This window comes from Perognathus longimembris, chromosome 6, assembly GCF_023159225.1.
Source record: "Perognathus longimembris pacificus isolate PPM17 chromosome 6, ASM2315922v1, whole genome shotgun sequence".
NCBI classification, from domain to species: domain Eukaryota; kingdom Metazoa; phylum Chordata; class Mammalia; order Rodentia; family Heteromyidae; genus Perognathus; species Perognathus longimembris.
Window position 1 is genome coordinate 78556032 of NC_063166.1, and position 20347 is coordinate 78576378.

The 20347-nt window shown below is 48.9% G+C and overlaps 1 protein-coding gene across 2 annotated transcripts in view; it reads left to right on the forward strand.

Annotated features, from left to right (window-relative positions):
- Positions 1–331: 331 nt before the first annotated feature.
- The window catches only part of Arfgef2 (ADP ribosylation factor guanine nucleotide exchange factor 2), a 69660-nt gene continuing 49644 nt past the window's right edge, over positions 332–20347 (forward strand). For both annotated transcript variants that reach the window (XM_048349591.1, XM_048349592.1), the window contains exons 1-4: positions 332–621; positions 11926–11956; positions 12684–12807; positions 19758–19904. In XM_048349591.1, coding sequence (XP_048205548.1) covers positions 501–621; positions 11926–11956; positions 12684–12807; positions 19758–19904 — 423 coding nt within the window. In that variant the 5' untranslated portion in view covers positions 332–500. The remainder of the gene's footprint in view (positions 622–11925; positions 11957–12683; positions 12808–19757; positions 19905–20347) is intronic.

Consider the following 20347-nt stretch of genomic DNA (forward strand, 5'->3'; position numbering starts at 1 on the left):
TCCCGTCCTCGCTCCCTTCCTTCCTCCCCCTCTCCCTCCTCCTCCCCTCCCCGTCCTCCCCTCTCTCCCCTCACCTCTTGGGCCCCTCCACCTTTCTTTCCCCCCACTAGTTCCCTTTCCAACACTCCACCCTTCCCATTTTTCTACCTCAGCTACCTGGCTCACCCTCCCTTCACCTGCTTCCCTTCGGGCTTCGCCCCGCCCCCGCCAGCTCGCCCCGCCTCACGCCCAGGGAGGCCCCGCCCCCATCCTCGGGCAAGGCCACGCCCCCAGGGTCACGGGGTCTACGGACACGCGGCGGACGTAGCGGCCCCGTCAGTCACGTGATCACGTGACGCGCTCCAACATGGCGGCGCCGTGGGGCCGCGGCGTCGCTTCCTGACGGGCCGGCGCGCACGGACGCGGTGGCTACCGGCCGGGACGCCGGGCCCGCAGCCTCGCTTACCTCCTCGCTCGCGCCGCCCGTCCGCGGGGCTGCCGGCCCCCCGCCGGCCGGGGCCATGCAGGAAAGCCAGACTAAGAGCATGTTCGTGTCCCGGGCCCTGGAGAAGATCCTCGCCGACAAGGAGGCGAAGCGGCCCCAGCACTCCCAGCTGCGCAGGGCCTGCCAGGTGGCGCTCGGTGGGTGAGCCGCCCTGCCCCGCCCGGCCCGGCCCGGCCCGGCCCGGCCGTTACCCAGCCCGGCCTCCCCCAGCCTCGAACCCCACCCTCCCCACCTCCCCCCTCAGGCCGCCTGGGGGGCCGGCGCCCGAGCCGCTCGGGACTGGCCCAAGGTCACCTGGCAAGTTGGTGACAGCCCAGGCTGGTTCTCCTGCCGCCCTGCTCCGGGCCCTGGCCACGACTCCTCGGCCCATTTCCTGGTTCCTCCCCTCACCAACTCCAAGTCCTCGGAGGCAACTGCCCGTGCCCCAAGCGGTTCCCTCTACCTGGACCGTGCTGGTGGGAGCTCCCTCGTGAACGGGGCAGGTGACGAGAGTCGCTCAACTGGAGTTGGGTGACCCCGGAGGCTTGCTTTGGAATTGTCCGGTTAGAGTGTTTTCTCATCATTTGGGGCTCTTCCCGTAGCGTTCCCCCTCACGGAAGCGGCTTAGGGGGCCATCTGTGCGTTCCTGGCATGGTACTGTACAAGACACTTGCATATTCTCGGTGGCCCCTAAAATGCAGGGCCTGCAAAGGAAGGATATTGTCTGCTCTTTTCCCTGCTGAGTTTCCTGCACCTGGCACACAGTAGGTGCTCAATAAATATTTGCTGATTGAATGGACCGGCAGATTATATGAAATGAGAGAAGTCTAGTTACAGTCTAGCTAGGTGATGTCCCCATCAGTCTCCTAGTTATCAGGTGCCCTCTGTGTACCAGGCCCAGCTGTAGACACTTAAGGATAGGGTGGGAAACAAGACCTGCTTGGGAAAGCTCATGCACTGATAGAGCAGACAAAAATAAGTAAACAAGAAAATGAGTTAGGAGTTTGTGACTCTGTGTACCTGCCAGTATTGGGGCTTGAACTTGGCCTGGGTGCTGTCCATTAGCCTGTGTGTGTGTGTATGTGTATGTGTGTGTGTTGGGGCTTGAACTGAGGGCCAGGGCACTGTCCCTGAGCTCTTCTGCTCAAGGCTGGCACTCTACCACTTTGAGCCACAGCTCCACTTTCAGTTTCCGGTGATTAAGTAGAGAGAAGAGTTGTCCTGCCAGGTCTGGCTTTGAACTGCAATCCTCATGTCAGCCTCCTGAGTAGTTAGGATTACAAGTGTGAGCCACCAGTGCCCAGCTGGGTAACTTCGAGAGCAGAATTCTGGGCTAGGAGGGTGGATGCATGTGACCGGTGCTGTCAAGTTAATTCAGTATCCTAATGCTTTTGCATTGGAATCTGTTAAAAACAAACAAACTTGATTTCCCCAACAAATTGAGTAAGTGGAAAGACTGCTTTTTTTTTTTTGTCTTCAGTTTAAGATTGACTTCTCTTGGGACCTAGAAATTGACTTATGAACTTTGCTCTTCCGTGGGAGGAAGGTCAGCAGCGTTCCTCAGAAGGATCTGAGACTCCCTCAGGGGTCAAGAACGGTGGAGAGAGGTTGTTGCCTAGATAAGCCAGAAGCCGTTGCTCATCTTGTGAAATCCGGGATCTGTGGAAGGAATTTATTGCAGTTGAGATTTTGTTTGTGGGTATCAATCCTAGGACTTGAATTCAGGGCCTAGGGGCTGTCCCTGAGCTGCTTTTTGCTCAAGGTGGAACTCTACTACTTGAGCCACAGTGTCATTTCTGGGTTTTGTTTGTAGTTTCTTAGAGGTAAGAGTTGCATGGGCTTTCCTTTCTGGGCTGGCTTTGAATCGTGATCCTCAGATCTGAGCCTCCTGAGTAGCTAGGATTACAGGCGTGAAACATCGGTGAAGTTGATAAAGCTTTTCTATTTTGGTAATTAAGGCTAATTGCCAAATGGGTATTGTTTTATCTGAATTTGAGAGTGAGCATTAATTAGAAAGCAGTTAGGCAGAAGCCTGATATTAGTAGCTCCACACTGAAGTCTGCTTGGGCTCTGTCCTCTCAAACACCACTTGTAAGAGTTTTATGAAGTTTCACAATAGTGATTAGCTTTCATTTCTCTTTAGGACATCATAGCATAAAGTTTTCACCAAGTTGTACATCACATTATTGGAACTTTTAAAAGTGTCAGGGAGGAGCTGGGAACATGTCCTAATGGTAGAGTGCTTGCCTTCCATAATGAAGCCCTGGGTTTGATTCCTCAGCACCAAATATACAGAAAAAGTCAGAGGTGGAGCTGTGGCTCAAGTTAGTAGAGTGCTAGCCTTGAGAAAAAGAAGCTCAGGGACAGTGTTCAAGCCCTAGGACTGGCAAAAAAATAAAAAAAAGTGTCAGGGACCATAAAATTGAGACCTTGTTAGGTAGGTACTCTTTTTTTTTTTTTTTTGGCCAGTCCTGGGCCTTGGACTCAGGGCCTGAGCACTGTCCCTGGCTTCTTCCCACTCAAGGCACTCTGCCACCTGAGCCACAGCGCCCCTTCTGGCCGTTTTCCATATATGTGGTGCTGGGGAATCGAACCAAGAGCTTCATGTGTAGGAGGCAAGCACTCTTACCACTAGGCCATATTCTCAGCCCCAGGTAGGTACTCTTGAATCATATTTTTGCTGAAAAAGATTTTTCCAACTTAAGTCGTAGGTTGTGTGTGTTGTATGTTAATAGTGAACTGTGAGAAATGGGCTAGACAGGAAGAAATTTGATTACAAATTGTAGAAGTTGGAGCAGTAGTCCTCACTGTGATGAGCCACCATTCTGATGCTACACAAGAACTTCTATGTGTGTTGATTTAAAGTGATCCTCTTTCCAGAGTGTAATCCTGAGTCATTGCTATGAAATGGAAAGACTGCTTTTACTTACAGGCAGGAGACAGAGTGCCTGATGATACTTTGCTTGGTATCTCAAGGCCAGTTTGTGTCTAGTAGACCCATTTGAGAAGAATGTATAAAAATTGTGGTAATATGGTTAGTATCTTGGAGATGTCTGTGATTACGGTCATTAATTGTGTGTATGCGTGCATGTGCACTTGCATGCATGCTGGTCCTGGGGCTTGAACTTAGGGCCTGGGCATTGTCCCTGAGCTTCTTCAAGGCTAGTGCCATATCACTTGAGACATAGCTCCACTGTGTGTGTGTGTGTGTTTATTGGAGATAAAAGTCTTATGGGGGGCTGGGGATATGGCCTAGTGGCAAGAGAGCTTGCCTCGTATACATGAGGCCCTGGGTTCGATTCCCCAGCACCACATATACAGAAAATGGCCAGAAGTGGCGCTGTGGCTCAAGTGGCAGAGTGCTGGCCTTGAGCAAAAGGAAGCCAGGGACAGTGCTCAGGCCCTGAGGCCAAGGCCCAGGACTGGCCAAAAAAAAAAAAAAGTCTTATGGGCTTTCCTGCCTCGGCTGGCTTTGAACTGCCATTCTCAGATCTCAGGCTTCTGTGTAATTACAGGCTGGAGCCACCCGTGCCCAGTAACCATCGTGAATTTTAATGAGTGAAACTGATGACTGAAATGACCTACAGTACACAGTTTCAGGCGAGGATTCCTCCACTGTAGCATGTTGTGGGATGGGGGGATCAGGGCTGCTAGGGCAGTATCTCGTGGACATTCGAAGCTAAGACAAACCCCCCCCCCCCCGACCCAAGACCCCTGCCTTCTACTTTGAATGCTAGACAGGTTCCTTAATCTTACACCTTCCCCTCAGGATTTCTATAAAGATTTAGTTGACTTGTAACAAAGAACGTGGTGTGTAGTAGGCACCCAGTATATGTGATTCTTATTTCTGGTGCCAGTCCTGGGGCTTGACCTCAGGCCTGGGCACTGTCTCTGACCTTTTTTTTTTTTTTTTAATTTTTTTTTTAAGGCTAGCACTCTACCACTTGAGCCACAGTTTCACATCTCTGTTTTACTAGTTAATTGGAGTTAGAATCTCACAGGTGTTCCTACTGGGCCTGGCTTTGAACCATAATCCTCAGATCTCAACCTCCTGAGTAGCTAGGATTATAGGCATGACTCACCAGCACTTGGCTACTGTGATTATTTTGAGATGCAAGCGCTCTTTAGTTTTTGTTTTAGTTTCTTTTTGACAGTATTAGAGCTTGAGCCCAGAACTTTATGCTTACCAGGCAAGGGCTCTGCCACTGGAGCTACCCACCAAGCCTTCTTTTGATCCATTTTGGGATAGAGTCTCAGGTTTTTTTTCCCCTCCTGTAGACAGAAGCTAGGTCTTCCTGTAAATGCTTGGCACACCACCACACCCAGCTTTTTCCGCGGAGTTGAGGTGGTGCCTGGAACTTCAATTCTGGTCTCTCTGTGTAGCTGGGAGGACAGGTGTAGGCTACCATGCCCAGCTCCATTTGTTGTTCTTAACATTGAGTCTCCATTGAAGAGTGAGTTACTTCTGTTTTGTTTGTACATGTAATAAATAAGACTAATTACATGACGGAAAGGCTGTGTTTATTGGCTGTGTTAACTTTCTAAGGTCAGTGAAGCGAGGGTTGTCCCTTGTGCAATCAGTGATAATCAAGATGGAACAGGTTTGGACTAATGTTCAGTGACTCATCTGCTGTAAATGCCAACTGCACAGTTGACTGTCCAAATGGGGGAGAAATCAGGAGCCAATGAGAGTGGCTATCACCATAAGTGTGTTGCTCTTTTGCTTTGCTAGTGAAGCCTTGACATATATTTAATGACCTCCAACCTTTCAGTCTGCTGTTGGGAAATATAATTACATTCCTACAATTTCCCCTTTGTAATTGATATAAGACCCATATTTTCCCAGGATGTCTCTTTAAAGTACATGTCTGCTTCTTAACTATATGGCATTTGGAGGTTAAGTTTTTTAATTAGATATGGCAGCCAGGCACTGATGGATCACCCTTATAATCCTAGCTACTCAGGATGCTGAGATCTGAGGATCATAGTTCAAAGCCAGGCCCAGGTGGGGCTCTTATCTCCAGTAAACTACTCAGAAAGAGCCTGAAATGGCCCTGTGGCTCAAGTGGTAGAGTGCTAGCCTTGAGCTCAAGCCCCAGAACCAGCACACACACACACACACAAATTAGATATGGCAAAAATTGTCTATAGTTTACTGAATTGTTCTAAAAAGCCTCTGTGTATATGCAGTCACATACTAGAGATGTACTGTCTTAATACATTAATGTGCACAAAATACTGTAAGAGCCATGTGTTTATTCATTGCTGCCATCTCAGTTGTCAGGAAAAAAGTAACTGTATATTTTTTGTATGCAACTGAATGACTTTCTGTAATTACTTCCTGTGTGACATTACATTTCTGAGTTCCTGGCACGGTGCCACCCATACTCTAGGTTAGTTCTCACTATTGTTACCCCCTAAGACCCAAGAGAAGTTAAGTAAATTGGCCAGGGGTCACTCAGCCAGGAACTGAAGGAGCCAGAGTGCACACCAGATGGCACGGGTGGAGTCCCACATCTCTACCATTCCTGCCTGGCTCCATGCAAGTTCTCCTGTGTAAAATAGTCAGTGAAGTCTTGCAAACAGTTCCTATACTGAAAGGCAAGTTTCAGTGAGGACATGGTATTTTCTGTAGCTGTGCTTGATATATATTTGAAAAGCACTAGTCAAAAGATCACAGCTTTTTTTTTTTTTCCTTCTGGAGCTTTATACTGCTTTATGTCCTCGGTTTACTTTAGAGACCCAGGAGCAAAGAACGTGCTGAGCTAGTTTCACCCTGGCTGCATTGGAGCTAAGTTTTTCTGATGCAGTGGTGAATGCCATCTTGTTAATCCTGGGGTGCTCTCTGTTTTGGGGAACCTCTGGTGATGGGAAACCAAGGCTCAGTAGCAGTGTGCCCCCCCCCCACACACAGGGAAATAGCTGTAACAACTGCCCTAGTGTTGAAAAGCTTTATAATGCTTTTTCAGGAGAAAGGAGGTCTGTCTGGCAGAATCAATTCAGTGTTTGTTGGATTGTGAGTTTGTTTTGTTTTTAACTCACACTTGGTTGGCTTGTGTGCTATGCTCATGCTATACCACTTAAGCCACACCTCCAGTCTGGCGTTTTGCTAGTTATTTTGGAGAAGGAGACAGACTTTTCTGTCCAGGCAAGCTGATTCCACCAGATCTTGGCCTCCTCAGTAGCTAGGATTTTCAGATATGAGTAACTGGTGCCCGTGCTGTTGTTGATTATCGAAAAGAGTTTGTTTACTGGGTTGGTAGAAAATTTATTCACAGCTGAAGTTTGAGACTGTGCTTATTGCTAGACCTATTTCACTTCTTTGAGCCTTGATTTCCTGAGATAACGGTGGGACTTCCCTTTGTCACTGGTTGGTCCATTCTCATGATCAAGTGAACGAGTGCAGCGGGCGACTGGGCAGAACCTCCGCCACAGTGTGGAGGCCCTGGTGATGCCGTCTGGAAGAAGGCGCTGACCCAGTGCCCTGCCCTGCCTCCAGCAAAGCTGAATGGGCTGGCGCTGCGCCCAGCCCTGTGTGTCTGGGGTGGGGGAGCCATTGACCTGGAGAGACCAGCAAGGCCGATGCCGACGTAGGAGAGTGAGAGGGTGGAAATGGGTACCTGAGCCGCAGGAACATGGGGGCCTCTGTATAAATAGCTCAGAGCTGTGGTTCTCACCATTTTCTCCCGGCTTCGGGGCCTGCCAGGAAATGACGACTTTCTTTCCAGCGAAGTTATCTTAGAAAGGAGTTTTATGGTTGCTGATTCATTCCTTGACTCTTCCTAACAGAGATTTGTTTTGGTTTACTGTCTTGGTGACATTCAGATTTCATAGCATGGTATTTTGTTAGGTTTTCTAGTTTAGTGGGTGAGTACAGGCGTCTGGTGCGGGGACATCAAGTTCTTAAGCATTCCCTCCGTCCAGCGCGGTGGGCTGAGCATATCAGCTGCTCTGTATTTAATCCCTCTTGGACCAGACAGGGGCTACCCTCATGAGGGAAGAGATTCAGTTGCTTTCTTACCTGGTGTCAGGATGCTAGGTGAGCAAAGCAAACATGGACCAGGTTCTGGTGGGGTATGGTTCAGCCACCAACTACTCAACAAATCCCTAGGGAGAGGCCTAGCTATGCTTGGGCATTAGAGGACCAATGCCATTTTCCCTGGGGAAGCCAGCTTTGAGGTCTGAATGATGGATCTGAGGTAAATAGGTTGGACGGACACAGACCTGGCACCAAAGGAACAGCCTGAGCAATGGCCCTGTGGCAGAGAGAGACAACGGCAAGAGGTCATTGTTGGTTAGAACATGGCAAAGGGGGGAAAAGTGGTCAGAGCCCCACCAAGCTGAGCTTTGGAGGTGATGGTGAGAAGTTTGAGTTTTAGGGCAGGGAAGTGGTCAAAAGAGTTTGGAACAAGGAAGAAGATGCTAGGATGGCCAGGTTTACACTTTGAGAAGATCAGCTGGGCCACCCGTGCTCACAGTATCATAGAGGAAGAGCAGAGGGACTGCTTTGCTGTGTAGCAGGTGAGGTGACTTGGGAGTCGAGCGCAGGTCTGGGTAGGAAGCCTCAGTGGGAGGACGTGGCAATGGGCTGGGCTGGGGGCCTAGAGAGGGTGGCTTCTGTGACTCCAGACTGCTGTCCTGCTGGAGGAGGAACAGGGTAGACAGAGTGGGAAGGAGGCTGATCTGGGTTGGTTCTGCTTTTCACATTGCTATGCCAAATACCCGGGAGAAACAACCCAAGAGAGGAAGGATTCTTTTTTTTTTTCTTCCCTGGTCCTGAAGCTTGAACTCGAGGCCTGGGTGCTGCCCCCTGAGCTTCGTTTGAGCAGGGCTGGTGCTCTACCACTTAAGCCACAGTGCCACTTCCAGCTTTTTCAGGTAGTTTATTGGAGATAAGAGTCTTCCAAACTTTTCCACTGGGCTGGCTTTGAACTGCAGTCCTCAGATCTCAGCCCTTGAGTAGCTAGGATTACAGGCATGAGCCACCACTAAGAAGGCTCACGGTTTCAGTCCTTCCTTAGCCTGAGGTAAGGGAGCGCTACATAGGGAAGAGGTTGGGATGGAGCAGAGCTGCTCACCTGTGGCTGCGGGAAGCAGGGAGGGGAAAGCTAAGCATTCAGTGGCACATCCCCAGTGACCTGCTGGCTCCCATCAGGCCCCACCTAGCACCCCCCAGTGTGAACTCATCAGTAGATGAAGTTGGTGCTCTCATTATCCAATGACTTCTCCATGGTCACAGCTGGGGACGTGTCAGCATGCGAGCTTTTGGAGGAACGCTTGTCACACAAGCCACACACACATAACAAGCATGCAATGGAACAGGAAGTGGTTGAGGAGAAGTGTAAGGTATCGGTGTTTGAGGAGGAATCGTAGTGGGGAGGAGGCTTGGGCTAGAGGCCCTCCAGCCTTTCCTGGCTGGGCAGAATTGGTGTGTCTGCAGTGGTGCCGGTGCTGGAGCAGAGGCAAGTTGGGGACAGTTGTGACTACAGCTCTGACCAGGAGTGTGAGGTCAGCAGTCACATGCCAAGGAGGTCCGGGCCAATGGAGACTGCCACCGTGCCTGTCAAGTTTGGGGACCTGTGGGTCGAGTGGTGTGCTGAAATAGTGGAGGAATGGGGCCCTTGCCTGGGCTGTCACAAGGAAATTCCCCTTTGTTTTTCTTTTGGGGAAGGTAGAGGAGGCTTGAGCTTGTTTAAACTCCTATTCCGTGGCCCCTGAGGAGGCCGGTGGGGTGTGGGCAGGTAGGGGAGAGGTGGGCTGTTGGAGGAGGGCATGTGCAGTAGTGGTGATTGAATAGGGGAGAAGGGATTGGCTGAGCACATTCAGACCCCTCGGAGGCTGCAGGTGACGGCTTTACCCACCTGCCAGCCTGCCTGTCCTGGTAAGTGGAGGCAGCCCTCAAGTCGACACTAGTGTGGTGAAGGTTTGGGATTTTTCTGGAAGTTAAGACCAAAGGTCAGAAGAGGTGGTGGCTGTTGATGGCCTGTCCTTCTGAAAAGCCTGCTAATGGGATCTCTGGTGGGGAAAGCAGCGGGGAGGGGAGGCTGCGGGCGGAGCCCAGGAAGGAGCCAGGAGTGTCCCTGCTTTCCTTGGGGATTTGATTCCCAGTGTGGCAGAGGGGATCAGAGGGGAGTTTGTGTAGTGCGGTGTGATGTAGGATTTGTGGCTGTGGACTGCCTGTGGCAGGGTTGGGTGGAAGGTTGGTGAAGATGGTTGACAGGCTCATCCTGGAGGAGAAAGTGAGTCAGCCTGAGCTGAATGGGTCTGTGTGGCCACTCCTGTAGGCAGTGGGGGCACGCAGAGCTGAGTTCCCAGGAGGACTGTGGCTTTCTCCCTGCAGCTCCTTCCTAGCCTGTGCGTTTGCTGCCACTCCATTACAGGTGGGGGAGGCACAGTGGTAAAGTGCAGCAGGTGGCCTGCCGGGTGCCCATCGCTGGGCTGTCCTCTCCTGCTTCATGCTGGGTGCCCAGTGTTCCTCCCTCTGCAAGGCTGTGGCCCCCTGTTTTTTTTTTGGCCAGTCCTGGGCCTTGGACTCAGGGCCTGAGCACTGTCCCTGGCTTCTTCCCGCTCAAGGCTAGCACTCTGCCTCTTGAGCCACAGCGCCGCTTCTGGCCGTTTTCTGTATATGTGGTGCTGGGGAATCGAACCTAGGGCCTCGTGTATCCAAGGCAGGCACTCTTGCCACTAGGCTATATCCCCAGCCCGGCTGTGGCCCCCTGGGGTGAGGGCAGCAGGGAAGGTGCGGTGAGCGCCAGCCGGCAGTGCCTGGTCCAGCATGCCAGGTGTGTGGTCCTCTTGATTTTTCCCTTGGCTTGTTTCCAGCAGCGATCCTAGAGATTTTACACTCTCACTGACTCCTATTTTAAGAGCAAGGGACTGCTGTTTGTCCACAGCCCACTGTGGCTAGGCACTGTGGACTTCACTAATCTGAGGAGGTTCTCTCATGGGAGGCCTAGGACGTTATCCATGACCCCACAGCCTCCTGTAAAGCTCCTAGTTTCATCCAAAGTTTCTAGACTAAGAAATCAAGATCCCAGGAGGTTCCGCTCCACATCATTCTGCTAACATATCCTTTAGCTCTATCGGCGTCTTGCACCTATAGGCTCGCTGTGTGGTCCCCAGTACCCACTTCTCCCTCATCCTTCTTCTTTTTATTAGTGGGGAAAAACAATTGTGTTTTCCGTATTTATCCAGATGGGACCATATGACCCCGGAGTGTCAGCTACCATGAGCATTTTTAGTCTAACATCTGCTTACGATGGGTCCTTCCACCTGGCTGAGTCCGGCCTTGCTGCGTCCCGTCATGCTGGAATTCTTAGTATAAGCCACCAGCAGGCTGCATTGGTTATTTCTTTATTTTAATTCTTTGTTGGTCATGGAGCTTGAACTCAGGGCCTGGGCAGTGTCCCTGTGCTCTTGTGTTCAAGGCTAGTGCTCTACCACTTTGAGCTACTTCCAGTTTTCTAGTGGTTAATTGGAAACAAGAATCTCATGGGCTTTCCTGATGAGTAAGCTTTGAACTGCTATCCTCACATCTTAGCCTCCTGAGAAACTAGGATTATAGGCGTGAGCTACCAACTCCTAAGTTGCATTGGTTATTTTTTTAGGTAGTATGTTACTTTATATCTCGGCCAGCTTGGCCTGCAATCCTTCTACTTGTGCTTCCCCATATCACTGGGGATGGTAGGTGTACACCACTGTGTACAGCCATTGTGCTTCCCTGTACCCAGGAGAGCAGGTGTGTGCCCCTATGACCAGCCCTTGGTTGAGATGGAATCTTGTGAGCTTTCATGCCTAGCTGGACTTGAAGCACCAGCTCCTGATCTATATCTCCTAAGTAGCTAGACCACAGACTTGAGCTAGCACACCGACTTGCTTCGTTGAAATAATTGGTTCACAACAAAGAGGGCTTTGCTCAGGGGACAGTCACTGGTATCTGGAAACATTGTCTTTCAGTACTTCCTAGCATTTGGGAAGCTGAGATGGGAGAGTCTCATGTTCCAGGCCCACTACACATAGTAAGACCCTGTCACAAAACAACCCAAAACACTACAGAGTGTGGGGAGAGCTACTGGCCCCCAAAAGGTGGAGGCCAAGGATGTTGCTACATACCCTGCCCTGCCCAGATGGCCCCAGAATAAGGGATTCTCTACCTGCAGACACCAGCAGTGCCTAGGTTGAGAAACGCTGCTGTCAATGAGATGGAGGAAACAATACCCACTCGTAGGTTTGCTGTGTCAACTGAACTAAACATGTACTTATAGTAATACCTGTCATACAGGAACTGCCTGCAATAGCTGGGATTATTGCTGTTGTAGTTTAGTGGTTCACTTCATATCAAGATTTCAGTATTTCAAAATCTCACAAATGTTCTTTTAATCATTTCCAAATACTGTGTTGTACAGTTTTCGTATCCACAAATGTTGCATGCTCCTAATGTGCTTTTCTTTCTTCCCCACCAGATGAAATTAAAGCAGAAATAGAAAAGCAGAGGTAAGCAATAGCACTTTGTCTTTGCTGAAATAGCACGGAGGGGTAGGTCATGGTCAGGGTACCCCCTTCTGTGTTTCTAATCCCCTGGCTCTGTGCAGGGCAGTAGAATCTGTCTGAACAGGGTACTGGTGCGACATTTTTGTACTTGGAGGGAAGGCTAAAGAAGGTCAAGTTAATGCCTCATACCTCTTCTTGAGAGAAGAGGCGGAGCCCTTGCCTTGTGCTTGTTTAGACCCAGGGTTGGCTCACTCTGTGAGGGGTTGCAGCTTGGAAATACAGGTCTGGCATGGCTGCCACCGGATTCCATGTGGGATATGGACAGACTCAGCATGCAGGTCAGAGACCCTGCCCTCCGCATGCAGTACTGGTTTCTTTCTGTGGTTGCCTGTGTCTGCTTTTATTAACTGACCTCAAGATTGAGTTTTCAGGCACAATTTTTTGCCACTCCTGGGGCCTGAACTCGGGGCCTGAGCATTGTCCCTGGCTTCTTTCTGCTCAAGGCTAGCACTGTACCACTTCTAGCCTTTTCTATATATGTGGTGCTGAGGAATCGAACCCAGGGCTTCATTATGGAGGCAAGCACTCTACCACTAGGCCACATTCCCAGCCCCCCTGCAGGCACTTTTAAGTAAATGATCACAAGCAGAATGGGAAGTCATGGTAAAGAGTAGAGAAAGCAAGTTTTGTTTTTTCATTTCCCCTTCTGGTCTTCTGCTTTTTCCCCAAGGCTCGGCGCTGCAGCCCCACCAAAGGCAAACTTCATAGAAGCGGACAAGTATTTCCTTCCGTTTGAGCTGGCCTGCCAGTCCAAGTCCCCGCGCGTGGTCAGCACGTCCCTTGACTGCTTGCAGGTACCGCGTTTAAACTTGACAGTGTAATGGGCTTCCCTCCCAGCCACAGACGCCTGTTTCCCCAGATCCCTGCTAGGGCTAGCCCAGGCACTCAATTCCTGTAGAGGTGAGGTGTTGGGGAAAGGAGCAGACTATGTTCTTATTTATTTATTTATTTTTTTGCTGGTCCTGGGGCTTGAACTCAGGGCCTGAGCATTGTCCCTGGCTTCTTTTTGCTCAAGGACACTGTCTCTTAGCTAGTTCACTCAAGAGTAGCACTCTACCACTTGAGCCACAGTGCCACTTCTGGCCTTTTCTATATATGTGGTGCTGAGGAATCGAACCTAAGGCTTCATGTATTTGAGGCAAGCACTTCACCACTAGGCCATATTCCCAGTGCCGCAGGCTATGTTCTTTTTGTGGAGGTCTCATGAAGGCAGGAAGAGAGGTCTTCAGCTAAAACACTAGTTTCCTCAGGAATACTTGTATTTGTTACTTTCTCTTTTTATTTGTTACTCTTTTTCTCAGTGAAACTTGAGCCGCTTTCCTGATGTCATAAATTCATAGTATGGCATGTAGAAATAGATACAGTCACATCTTGGTGGTGGTGGTGGTTTTGTTTTTGAGGTTGCTGTGAGCTGAACCAGAGCTAGAAGTACAAGGTTAGGTTCCTGCCATTCCCCAGTTACAGTGTTTTTGCCAGCCAGTCAGTATACAACTGTTCTCTGTGTATTTCTCTTTGTTTATTTATTTTCATTATTGTTTCTGTCAGTCATGGGGCTTGAATTCAGGGCTGTCCCTGAGCGCTTTTTGCCAAGGTTAGTACTCTACCACTTTGAGCCATAGTTCCACTTCAGTTTTCTGGTGATTCATTGCAGATGAGAGTCTCACAGACTTTCTTGCCTGGACTGGCTTTGAATCACGATCTTCAGATCTCAGCCTCCTAAATAGCTAGGATTACAGGCATGAGCCACCAGAGCCTGGCTATATATTTGTATTCAAAGACACCTGATTTGGTATGTATTGTTGGCTTATTACCATTGGACTCCTGCCAAGCACAGTGTTATACATACTGGAAGAAAGCTTGTCTAATGCATATGATTTCTCTGTAAGGCATGTCTCTGCCTTCTTGCTTCTAAGCCTTAAAAAGCACTCCAGTACACACTCGGGGGCCATTCTGAAGAGCAAAAAGGACAAGTGTGAAAACCATGACACTTATTGCTCTGCAGAAGAGGCATTTGTTTACAGAGGGAATGGGAAAGAAGGCAGTGTCACCTTGTTCGACCTCAGCGGCAAGCATGCGTGTCAGCACTCCAGGCTTCCTGCTGCTCTGCGTAGGTCCACAAATGCCCACAGCACTTCCACGTTTTACTTTTGAACTTTGCAATACATTTTAGTGGGCCAATTCATTTGAAATACAGAAAGTGCAAATAATGGGGATTGACTGTGTTTAGAGCTGTACTAATCTCATTGTAAATTATCTTTGTTGGTGGTGATTGTGAGACTTGAACTCAGGGCCTGGGAGCTGTCCCAGAGCTCTTCAGCTCAAGGCTAGCACTCTACCACTTTTAAGCCACAGCTCCACTTTTCGGTTTTCTGGTGGTTCATTGGAGATAAGAGTCTCACAGATTTTCCTGCCTAGGCTGGCTTTAAATCATTATCCTCAGATCTCAGCCTCTTGAGTAGCTAAGATTACAGGTGTGAGCCATCAGTGCCTGGCTGTAAATGATCTTTGATGAAGAAGCGGGAGCAGTTGAGTGACTTGTCCAGTATATATAAATAGAGGCAGAAACATGAAAACTTGGGTTTCTTCTTATTTTTTTTTTTTTTGCCAGTCCTGGGGCTTGAACTCAGGGCCTGAGCACTGTCCCTGGCTTCTTTTTGCTCATGGCTAACACTCCACCTCTTGAGCCACAGCACCACTTCAAGCCTTTTCTGTTTATGTGGTGCTGAGGAATGGAACCTAGGGCTTCATGCATGCTAGGCAAGCTCTCTACCGCTAAGCCACGTTCCCAACCCAAGGCTTTCTTAATTTCTAATCTAGCATCCTTGTATTTTTTTTCTTAAGACCTACTCCTAAAGTTTCTAATTACTTAAAAACAAATTATGCTATTTGTGGTCAATTGGAGATGAGTCTCATGGACTTTCCTGCCAGGGTTGGCTTCAAACTAGGATCCTCAGATCTTAACCTCCTGAATATCTAGGATTACAGGAGTAGCCAACTGGCACTCAACTGAAAACATTTATTCTTAACCTCAGTGAGCAATCCACATCAAGAGAAAAGTTTTTAAGTGTATTGAGGAGATGGCACAGTTTACCAGTGCTTTCTAGCCAGGATGGATGAATAGAGTCTGTGTTATAATTGCTTAGAGAGTCATGTTCTAAAGGCTTGTGCAGATCCCATGAGAGAGACTGCTGCTGTTGATTAGTTATGTCTGATTAGTTATTTCTGATTATGTTAATTAGTTATGTCTGATTATGTTGATTAGTTATAGCTGATTAGTTATGTCTGATTATGTTGATTTGATACGTTGTTGATTAGTTACTTGTGGGACTGTACAGTGGCAGTGGGCATACCACATTGCTGGCACTCCTTGTCTGATATTTACTCAATGTCTTCTCTTTGATGTGTATTATTGAGAGCTGATGGCAGTATTTTCATAGAAGCAGCTCCTCCAAATTAAAAGCCTTGCTCATGCAAGATTCTGTATACTGTGTTCTCTGTGAGACATCTAATGAGCTAAGAACCCAATGGCAGGCCAGCTCCTGCTCACAACCTAAAATGTTTGATACTGTGAATGCCTTCTGAGGACCCGTGGCATAAATGTAGCTTGAGTTGTCTTCTCCTGTGAGGAGGTCAGTGTGGAGCTGAGGGTAATAGTTAGCGTTGCTGGTATCTTGAGAGCCTGTGCTGGGTCCTGAGAGCTTCGTCCTCAGTACAGTGCACAGTCTTCCCAACAACCCTCAGAGGTGCTTACTCATCGGTATTTACAATCAGGGAAACTGAGGCTTATAGAATAGAGTGACTAGCCCAGTCCGAGGTCCCCTGGCCAGGAAGTTGTGACATAGCAGGGCTGTCTAGGGCTTCCTGACTCCACATTTATGTTCTTAACCGGGGTTGGTGGTCAAACCTAACCTGCTTCCACCTTTAGTATATGAGGTTCATATGAAACATGGCTTAACCATCAGGCATTTATTTCTCACAGTTCTGGAGGCGGAGTGGTCCAAGATGAAGGTTCCGACTGTGTGGTTCTTGGGGAGGCTTCTCTCCCTGGCCTGCACACTGCCTCATTCCCTGTGACTTCTCACCTTTCAGGAGCGCGAGCTATTTGCATGGATCTAATCACAAGGCCCCCAGTTTGATGCCTTATCTAAGCCTAGTCACTTCCCAAAGGCCAGCCTTCTAATGCACATCCTGACATGGGTGAACACTTCCACAAAGGCCTGACTAAAAGCAGTTTAGTCCAGTCATGGGTCTTACCTGTGGCTTCTTGAGATCACATGACCTGCATGGTTCTGTATTTAATATGTGCTCCTTTATGGAGAAAGAGTACTGAGCCTTACTGTTAAAGGTTACCGAATGCTTTGAGCTTTTAGGTAACAAAAACTGTGGAACTCCTGTGAATATGAGTTTGGTTTCAAGTGGCTATATTGGCACCCAGTTGTGGTTAAACCCACTGGGATTTTTGACCTGGTGTATGGTTTTCTTCTCTTTTTAGAACGGATTATCTGACAGTATACCAGGTTTTCACTGTTTGATATACATGATGCAACATTTATCATCTTTTATGACACTAGAAAGTGTCTGGGTACAATTGGGCCACTGAAGGAAAATACACTTCCCCTTGGCTTAGCCTGTTTGATGGGAATTTCCTGGAGTGGAGAGGGAAAAGTCTCTTGGAAATGGAAGGTAGTGGTGTCTGGGTAAAGTCTGGTTTAGGCAGAATTGAAGCCAGCTGCTGTGCCTTGTCCTTTGTTTATCTTGGAGAGGTAACGAAGACAAAGGTGCTTTGGGCTTTGGGTGCTGCGATTCCCCTCCCTACTAGGGAAAGCCTCAAGACTTTTGACAGCTGCTACTTCAGGTGGAGCTGTGAGGCCCTGTGTTCTTTGCTTCAGCCTGCGTCCCCACATGCTGCTCCAAAGCAGGGCTCCACCAAGGAAAGTAGTGTCTGGCCTAACCTAAAGTTTTACTGAGCCCAAGAGAAAACTTTTTTTAAATTAAATTTTATTGACAAGGTATTGTGCAAAGGGTGTACAGTTATATAATAAGGCAGTGAAAAAGAAAACTTTTTGAGGGTATCTTTCTGATACATTTCTTCAGCTTAAATTATATTCATGTGCTATTGCTATTAAAGTTTACATATTATAAAAACATACAAAAAATGGAACTTTGTTTTTTTGGATGCTGGTCCTGATGCTTCAACTCGGGGTCTGAACTTTTTTTTTTTTTTTTGCCAGTCTGGAGCTTGGACTCAGGGCCTGAGCGCTGTCCCTGGCTTCTTTTTGCTCAAAGCTAGCACTCTATCCCTTGAGCCACAGCACCACTTCGGGCTTTTCCGGTTTATGTGGTGCTGAGGAATTGAACCCAAGGCTTCATGCGTGCACGGCAAGCTCTCTACCACTAAACCACATTCCCAGCCCTGTCTCTGAACTTTTGTGCTCGAGGCTTGCACTTTACCACTTGAGCCACACTTCTACATCTGACTTTTGGTGGCTATTGGGAGCCAAGAATCTCATGGACTTAACTGCCTGTGCTGGCTCTGAAACTGTGATCCTCAGTTCTCAGCCTCCTGGGAAGCTAGGATTACAGACATGAGTCACCAGGACCTGGTTTCACCTCCATCTCTGCTTTGCATTATTGCTATTGGGTTGTATGGAACTTACTTTGTTTTTTAGCAGTACTAGAGCTCAAGGCCTTGAGCTTTCTAGGCAGGTATTTTGCCGCTGAGTCAGGCCTTCAACCCACTGGGACCTACAATTTTATGTGTGCATAGTTAGCACTCGGTATACCACTGAGTCATGTTCCCATCCCGTGGGAGATGGGAGTATCCTTTTCCGCATTCACGTTTTGGGAGTTTGTAAGCCATCGTACTTCTATCACAATGCTCAGGACAGACCTGGGTCCTGATGTGAGGAGTAGGAGAGAGCAGTGCCAGGACCTAGAGCTGCAGAGCAGCAGGCAGGCATCCCCCAAGTACCTGGGCATTAGCAGGGCAGGTAAAGAGCTCTGGGCTTGCTCTCACTCTGCACTACTTCTCCAGGGGTCTGGAGACAACTCAGGCCTCTGCCTACTTCTCTGCTCCATTAGATGCTGTTTTAATCTTTCTGCTTATTGAATTCTGGCACTTTGTAGATAGATGATGATGGAGAAAAACCACTTAAGAAGGGCATCAGGATTCTGCTGAGTGGCTGGGACTCTATAGGTAATGGCAGGACTCTTGCCTGCTTTGTGTGGGCAGAGGCAGGCATATGATAGGCAGAAACCTAGCAGGATAAAGAGGGGAAGGGCCTCTGTGAGTCTTCCTACTTCACCGGGGCAGAGTGCCTTTAGCTGCTTGGCCTTTACATTCCCTGAATAGTTTGGAGAAAACACTGATCAAAGCCCTGCACCAGATTTTGACTGGGGACCTGAGCCTGGGTCTGATCTGAGTCCCCTCAGGTGACACAGACTGAACCAGCTGGGGACTTCTCCTGACTTCTAAGCCCCTCAGCACTCGGATTCTTCATGTTGAGAGCTGATTATGCACAGCTGTCACAGGCAGGTGGCCCTATCCACTCCTGTTTGTAGCCAGGTCAGACCCCGCCCCCCCCCCCCCCCCCCCCAACATACACTGATAACGCAGATTTGGAACTGAACTGCTTTTACTTTAAATTTTGGAGTAGAAAATAGACTGGCATTCAACATTCTAAAAGAATGAAGAGGTGAGTGGGCCTGGGATGTAGCTCATTGGTAGGGCAGTTTGCCTGGCCTGCACAAAGACCTGGGTTGCATTCCCAGTACCGGGGGAGGGGGGCTGGGGGGGTGTTGAAACCAGGCGCCAGTGGCTCATGCCACTGAGTAGCTAATGCTAGCTACTCAGGAGGCTGAGAGTTGAGGGTTGTGGTTCAGAACCAGCCCTGGCAGGAAAGTCCATGAGACTATTATCACCAATTAAGCCCCCAAAAGCCTGAAGTGGAGCTCTGGCTCAAGTGGTAGAGCTCTGACCTTGAGCACAACAGTTCAGGGACAGTTCCCAGACTCAGAGTTCAAGTCTTAGGATCGGCACCCAAAATACCCCCCCCTCCCCCAAGAAAACAACATTGCCAGTGTTATGTTCTAGTCTTATTGTGTAGTTAGTTCTCTTCTCTAGCAAAATATGTCATAATTTTTTTTGGAGCGGAGGGCTGGTACTAGAGCCTAATCATAGGGCCTGAGCACTGTCCCGTAGCTTTTTGCTCAAGGCTAGCCCTCTGTACTTGAGATGTAGCTCTACTTTTAGCTTTTTGGTAGTTAATTAGAGTCTTTCAGACTTTTCTGCCTAGGCTGGCTGTGAACTGTGGTCCTCTGAGCTCAGCTTCCTGACAGGATAATTCGGTGGCTTTAGTGTATCTTCAGAATTGCGCAGCCAGCACCACACTCTCCCCCGGTCACTTTGTTACCTGGGTCACTCCTCTGTCACCAGCGCCTCGTCTGCGTTCTAGGGAACCGCTGTCTTCTCTGTCTCCAGTATGTGTGGCTCTAATCTCTCATTTTTGCACAGATTTGCCTGCAGATGTGTGCTGGCGAGTTCTGCAGTTGCAGGCTCTTTTACTGCCAGGAGAAGGTGGAGGGAGGCCCCACGCAGTGGCAGGGCTTGCCAGGCTCCTGGGAGCAGAGGCATCTATAGCATTGGAAGCAGAAGGCCAAGCTCCCTGCCTGTCTTGTGCTCCTGGCAGCAGCCCTGGTTCTGGGCAGGCAGAAACTCCTGATAATCTGCTTGTTCTGTGTTTAGAAACTCATTGCGTATGGGCACATCACCGGCAACGCCCCAGACAGCGGAGCCCCAGGGAAGCGGCTGATCGACAGGATTGTTGAAACCATATGCAACTGTTTTCAGGGACCTCAGACCGATGAAGGAGTTCAGTTACAAATCATTAAGGTATTTCTGTGTGTTTGCCTGTTGGGATTTTAGATTTGAAAGCCAGCTCCTTTGGGAAGCTAGGTTTCTAATTTCTTGGTATGTTGTCTCAGATGGTACTGAGCTGAGCTGAGCTGAGCTGAGCTGAGCTGAGCTGAAGTGTGGAAGCATCACTTGGCTCTTTAGTTAAATGTCAGAATTTATTAGCAGGGTCTGAGACAAGGAGAGGAGGAGAACTAGATGTGTTTTCCAACTAAACAGTTGCACTAATGACACTAAATCACACGTGAGTTAAAACACCTGACACCCTTGGTCCTTGCTGTTTCCCAACAGGCCTTCATGGGTGCTGGTGTCACTCACTTGTTCCAGTCCTTTTTGGGCCCCGTCCTGCTCCCCTGCTCCATGTCTGCTGCCAGCTTGCTCGGCCTGGGATAGCATCAGCTTATCAGGGAGCAGGGGCAGGA